The sequence below is a fragment of the Chiloscyllium plagiosum genome, unplaced genomic scaffold, assembly GCF_037043375.1.
Source record: "Chiloscyllium plagiosum isolate Xiang-an unplaced genomic scaffold, Cpla_swu_hap1 HiC_scaffold_3, whole genome shotgun sequence".
Lineage (NCBI taxonomy): Eukaryota > Metazoa > Chordata > Chondrichthyes > Orectolobiformes > Hemiscylliidae > Chiloscyllium > Chiloscyllium plagiosum.
The window spans coordinates 33,936,588-33,943,706 of record NW_028270141.1 but is presented as its reverse complement, the minus strand read 5'-3'; the positions used below and the strand labels follow the sequence as shown (position 1 = coordinate 33,943,706).

Here is a 7,119-nt window from a genome sequence, read left to right as displayed (position 1 = left end):
AAGATAATCAGAGGGTTAGATGGACAGTGAGAGTCTTTTTCCTCAGATGGTGAAGGCTAACACAAGGGGACATAGCTTTGGACGATAAATTTAGGTCAGATATTAGAGGTAGCTTCTTTACTCAGAGAGTTGTAGGGGCGTGGAACGGCCTGCCTGCAACAGTAGTAGACTTGCCGACATTAAGGCCATTTAAATGGGCATTGGACATACATATGGATAGATATTTAGGTTAGATAGGCATCAGCTTAATTTTGCAGGTCTGCGCAACATTGAGGGCCGAAGGGCCTGTACTGTGCTGTAAAGTTCTATCTGTAACTTTGAGCTGAACCTTTTTGTTTTAATGTCTGCATTTGACAAAATTGCAATTGTTGCAATTCAATAATAAAAAATAATGTTCTATGGAAGTCAGGCTAGGACAGTGAGGTATCCCAGCCACTTATCACCTTAAATTTGTGTTTAAATTCAACAGTGGCAATAGTCACATCCCATTGCGAGCTGCAAGGACCACACCTGAAATGAATTTGGGACATTGCAAAATAACAGATGCCGGGCAAGAAAGTTAAGACTGCCTCAATTGTCTGTCAATAAGTTGGCTATCTCACTCAAATTAAATGATCATGTGGGAAGTAGTGAAAAAAAATCACACTGCTGTTCGGAGGAAGTGCAATTCTAAGATCCAACTCCGACAAAATTGAGTTCTCAACATTGACGTCTTTTGGAGCTTCACAACCTCCTCAAAAGAAAAATAACACAAAATTCCAAAGTATAAATGTGACATTCTATTTGCCACAGATGGAGCCTTATGCAAAGTTCCAGGGTCAAGTCACTTCTGTGATAAGATCCTTTCTTGACTTTAGTGCAAAACCAACAAAGAGAAAGAGAATATCTTTTTTCCATCAATTTACACATCTCACTCGAGAAAAGATATATATTCCACACACTAGACGACAAATTGTGATGAAATATTTAATTAGAGTTTTAAATTAGCTTCAAATGTGGGCAGCATTGCACAGGCTATAATACAATCTTCTATCACAGATTTTAATGGTAAAAAGGGAATACTGGTCATCGTAACAGGCCACTGTAATGATAATTTTCATGTGCAATAAAATCAAAGATTTAAAACTGGCTATAGATGCTACTCTTTAAACAAGATTTCTTTTTACAGTATAGGGAAATTATTTCTTTTACATAGTAAAAAACACTTATTTATCACCTTTTTACCTACAATATTGAAAAAGGTTTGGCATATTTAATAATTTTACAAATTCTTCATTAAAAATATATCTCTGTACAAAAGGATCCTTTGCACCTACTTCAAGTCAACAGCAAGGAGTGGAATAATGATAATGCTGTTGATGTGATGCCACTGAAATGATTAATAGGCATTTTTACAGCATCTTTTTAGTTTTTCTTTACAAAATATTTTACACAGAAAACATTATTGCAACCAGCCTGAATAAAGGCAAAACTCGTAAGATAAGCAGCAGCTTACAACACAAGAAGTACATGGTCCTTTCTCAGAAATGTCTTCTCTTGGGGGGGGGTGGAGAAGATTCAGCTTATATTTTAATTGGCTCTTGTTTCAACCATTTCCCAGTAGCTTGTATTTGAACTCTTCATTATACTCAAAGAAGTTGTACTCTCAGTATCTTTCATCATGTAACTTAGGAGCCCATGTTTGCTCATAATAGAATAATACTGTTCAGACATTGAGACCAGAGGTAGGAATGAGGATTTGAAAGATTTTATTTTAAGTGAGAGATTGAGTTTTGGCCCTCCATGTTGCACTGAATATTAACCTTATTATCTAGAAGTAGAATTTCCACCTCTGGTTGGATATATTTCTGTAAATTCTATGTCACATGATCTCACATCTCCATTGCCCCACAGAGTGAAAAAGCCTTTTACCCCCGGGTTCAAAACTCTTCATTTGTTAGTTATAACTGAGAAATTAAAAAAAATGTTTAAATACTCCCAATGGTTCATTTTTCTGCAGGATTGTTTACAGCAATGTCCTGGAGATTAAACTTCACTTTTCAGCGATTTCAGGATTATCTCACAACCCCACCTAGAATCCCTCAGAGAAAGGAAATTAGATCTCTCCTTCCCATTTTGAGGGAAGGGAAACAGGTTGCAATACCCAGTTCCCATACTGCCACCCATAAATGTCACAGGCTAATGCCTCCCCTTTCCTGATGTCAGTACTGTTTGCTATGTTCAACTGCATCAAGAATGAACATCAAGTTTGGATGGGGCAATACATTATTTCTACCACCTGAAAGGACAATGTTAACAGCAATATAGTGATACCATCTAAAAGTATCACTCCAAGCCACATACGCCTCCCTGTTTGGAAATATATCATTATTTTTCCTTTGTCATTGGGTCAAAATTCTGAAACCCCTTCCCCAATAACACTGTGGATATTTCAAAACCATACATCCTGCCATTGTTTAAGGAAGTAGCTTATCAACTTCTTGATGGGTGACCATTGAAAAATACATTTTCCCACAAGACCATCCAATATACTTTTACAATTAATTTGTTAAAGTTAGGTGTCTTCTTTCACCTCATTTATTGGCAGGTAATCATCCCAAAAAGTGATTCTTCTTTTAATTGAACCCATGATGTACATCTCTAAGAGAAGACAGCAGCCAAGTTTTAGCTGGTATAATGAAAAACTTAGTACAGTCTGCACTACCAAAGGAGTATATCAATTATTAATTTTGTTTTTGCAATCTGAGCACAAGATAATTCAATATTGTGGTCCACATGCACACTGGACATCATTTTTTTGTAAGAATAGCGCAAGTGGAAAATTGTGATATGGTGCAGAGTTTACGTTCTATATAGGTCTTTGACATTTTATAATTTAGAATTCAAACAGACTCTGTATTTTAAGCAAACCTGCACTGTCCACTGTAGTCTTTGGCAGCACAAGATTGGTTTTCTTATGAGAAAATGAATTAGTAAATTTCTCTTAATGAACATAATTTTTGGATTTAGATGGCAATATTTAGTTATATTGTCCCTTGATGGGATATCATCCTGGAAAAATTGATCTTTTACCCCTGGTTTCTATCATATCCTGTCCTACAGTTCAGAGTAGGTGGCTCATTTCCATGAAGTGAATTAACGTGTTCATTTTGCCCACAGTATGAATGCCCCCCAAGATTATCTGCATCTACACCAATAGATAGATTGGTTTGTAGACTCTGACTTTATTCAGTGTGTAAATTGAGCCCTTTATTCTCTCCATTATCAGCCTGCCTTGTAATATATACCAAGTGGATTCTTATTTGCATTACTAAGTGCACAAAGGGAATCTAAAATTGCCATCTGATTGATAATGTTTCTTTTCTTTGTTAAGCATAGTATCACTGAAGAACAGAGCAAGGCCAATTTGCAATAAAGGCCTACAGAGTGTAATATGGAAAAGGTTAAAGGTAAGTACATGCTTTCGTGTGTTTAATTATTTTAGATCCATGATAGAATTTTCAATTTTTTTTTAACTAAAATTCTTGCATTTTGTTGCTTGAACTTTCATTTTCTGTGCCTTCTCAAGTTTAAAGCCTCTGAGTTTTATGTTTGGAAAAATTGAGCATTTTATGTTCAAGGTTCTGCATGAGTATGTGACAATATATATAAACACAGCAAATGCAATGCATGCATGACTGCGTATGTGCTATCATAGGTTATCAAAACAAAGAAGTTGCTCTAAATTGATGTTTCAAAACTTTTGGGAAATCTTCAGAGTGAAGAATATAAATAAATCTTCAAATTCTCTCTTCCCTCGTTCAGTTAAAAATTGTTGAACAAAATGCAGTTTAAACTAAATACAATTATTGATGACTAATAAGGCCCATTTCATTCATTAATGAGACTATGGCACAGGCTCACCATAGAATTTAAAACAAGAGAAAAATGGAGGAAGCTCTGTTGATAAAGTTCTGTTGCTTCCGACAAAGATGTTAGCCAGGAACAATGCATTTTTATTTTTAAAAAAGACACTTCCTCTCTCCAGTCAAAGGTCATAACAACAATCTTATTCTAACCTCTCCCAGTAACATTACTCACTGACTAAAGTCAGGATTGGTGCTGAAACCTCAGAAAAGGTTAAACAAGACTAAGTAGTGAACTATAGCCTAAAAAAGTCTGTTGATGAATATAAAATAAACATTTAACATAAACATTTCCATAGGGGTTCTTCTCATCTCCAGTTATAATTGATGCAAAATAGATGGGAAATGGCATTCAATTATCTGCTATTTTAGTATATTAACCTAGTTAAACAAACAATTATCAACAGCCATAATCCCAAAGTTCTTAAACCCCCCCGAGTTGTAATTTTGTGGTTTAATAGAACCTACTTAGAAAACTTGGGAAAGTTGTTGCTGACCACACAAAGTGAACTTTTCACAAAGACAGTTTTTTTCTATGCTGTAGCTGTGAATGAGGGTTTATCCTTTCGGCTGTATGTCAGACATATTAAAGACATCACAACTGCTTTCTGCACAGTACCAACTGGTTTTGGGTAAAGCTATGAGATACAAGTAAAGGCACTCTTTAGAATGAGCAAAATATCATCAGGGAACAAAGGAATCCCCATTCTTCTGTCCCACACTCAACTACGTGCATGTTTCTGCTGAAAAAGCTTGCTATTTATTTGACAAAATCAATTTAATTTTTTTTCTCTGCAAGCCTCACAGTTTGATGGTTATCTTTGGGAAGTCAGAGCTGATCTGTTACTGAATGTTATTTGTATAGCCATCAATACCTGTCAAACGTTGCTGCCTGGTGTGAGGGCTGGCCTTCATTCTCAGTCTTATCCTTGTCTCATGATTAACTGCTATTTTTTTAACGTGGGGATTTTCTGTTTTACGTAATGGTAGACATAGCAGAACTGAAAGTTATCAGGAAACTCAAAACAAGGCGCGGCAGACATTTGGCAAACATGACTCTGTACCAACCCCACTATGGACCCTTCACCTCCCCTTTCACAACATTTATAATATTTGTTTTTTATTTCTAACACAGAAAAGTGGCGCAACAGTTTTTCTTACATTCTTGGGAAAATAAATAATTTTTTTTGCTAAATATAATTTACAAAAGGCAGTGTTTATTTAAGCTACCTGGAAAACAGAATAGATTTTTCTGATAATATTTCTGACCAACAGCCTGTGGAGATTCAGAAAAGTTATACTGTGTTTAAAAAATAAGTTTGTTCCTTTTTTTGGCTTTTAATTCAAAGAATAAAATCCAATTGATGTTTATTTAAGGAGCTATAAAAACCCTCAGAAACCTTTCTCACTCACAAGCCTGACATCAATAAAAACTGACTCTATAAGCATCCAAGTCTGGAGGAAATAATACTGCAGCAATCTAATACCTATTGTTAGCACTGAGAACGTGATGTGATGTTCAGCAATGGAAACTGAAGTCTTTTTAAAGCAATTTTTTTATGTACAATGGTCAGTGTATAGAAACCCTGTAGCCAATTTGATGCCAATATCCTACTCATTCATTCATAACACGCTAGTGCAAAGAATTGTGCAGTCAATATTCCATACAATTGAAAATAATCCCCAAACTGCCGACCTGTTTTAGAATAGTGACCTTATTTTGTGATGTAGGCAGCTGTAAATTTTACATATGTTGAAAGACTTAACATCAGCGATGGCACAGGTTTTGTCCTTCCTTGTCTGTCCATTTTTTTTAACCTCTTTTTGGAAGAATACAGAACTCAAAAAAAAAGAAATATCTGCCAATTGCATCCAGAGCAGAGAGTTTCAAACCCATCAGGACTTGGTTTTGGTTCTTCCTGTGTCAGAAGTCCAGAAGGAATTGCTTTGACTTGTTGTCTGAGGATATTATCCCAGCAAAAACTCCATTGACTGTGTTTGCCCCAACGAAAGTTGTCAACAAGTGTATCACTGCAAAGCAAGCAGTGGGACAGAACGATGTGGTATATGGCACCAAAGGAGTTACTGCTTGCCAGGTAGAGGTATGGCTAATATCAGTTAGTCAGTAGTCAAAGTAAGGGCTATACTACTGTACACACAGTGTTCAGTGTTGTGTCAAACCGCACAGCCTTTGCCTCAGTGGGCTTTAAGTTAGTATCATACATGGGATTTTCAAATGAAGCCTGTCCATTTGTGTTCTCATGACCAACATAGCCATTGTATTGTACTTTGGGTCTTGATCTGGAATAAAAAGAAACAAAAATATCAGTTTCTTTTAGACAAATTTCCCAACTGAAAAGAATATATCAACATGGAAAGGACCAGCCTGATGCAGATACCCGTCAAAGTTTGGTTACTCGGTTCTGTGAGATCATCACTCAGTGAGACCGAACCCTTGATATCCAATCAGGGACTTTCACCAAATCATCTTCAACCCAAAACTACACAATCTCTCCATTGTGTTTACAATTATTTGGTAACCAAAATATATAGAATCATAAAATCTCTACAGTATGGAAGCAAGCCATTTGGCTCATTGAGTCCACACTTTGACCTTCAAAAGCATCCCCCTCTATATTTTCCATGGATTACCAACAACTCTGGATGCTATGGGCAATTCAGCATGGCCAATCCATCTAACTTGCACATCTATGTATTGTGGCAGGAATACAGAGCACCTGGAGGAGACCCACGCAAACACAGGGAGAATATGCAAACTCCACACAGACAGTCGCCTGAGGCTGGAATTGAACCCATGTCCCTGGCCCTGTTAGTTAGCAATGCCTCATTGCTGAGCTGAGCTACCGTGCTGCCCCTTTCAAACAGTTTCACCTGGCAATACATTTCAGTAAATTTATTGATGTATGTGGTCTTTTGGAAGGCACTTCTATTTAAAACATCAAAATTATACAGTATTAACTTCAACAGGGCAAAAGAAAATTTGGACATAAGTTGGAAAATTGCGTGTCAAACAGACTCGCTTTGTAGAGAGAATGGTTGTAATAAAATAAATAGAATGTTTGCCCAAATTCTCCCCTAATTCTGTGATAAATGGCTGGTTAGGAAAAGTCCCAGATCTTATCAATGGTTTGCGCTGTGTTAGCTGGTCTCAGCGTGGCTGACAGTGTGGGAGCCACAGTTTGCCTATGTGTTC

The 7,119-nt window shown here is 36.6% G+C and overlaps 1 protein-coding gene across 3 annotated transcripts in view; it reads right to left on the bottom strand.

Moving 5' to 3' along the window:
• Positions 1-1,693: 1,693 nt before the first annotated feature.
• The window catches only part of LOC122548600 (CUB and sushi domain-containing protein 1-like), a 2,407,075-nt gene continuing 2,401,649 nt past the window's right edge, over positions 1,694-7,119 (bottom strand). For all 3 annotated transcript variants that reach the window (XM_087978377.1, XM_087978362.1, XM_087978369.1), the window contains one exon: positions 1,694-6,206. In XM_087978377.1, the coding sequence (XP_087834503.1) occupies positions 6,047-6,206 (160 nt within the window). In that variant the 3' untranslated portion in view covers positions 1,694-6,046. The remainder of the gene's footprint in view (positions 6,207-7,119) is intronic.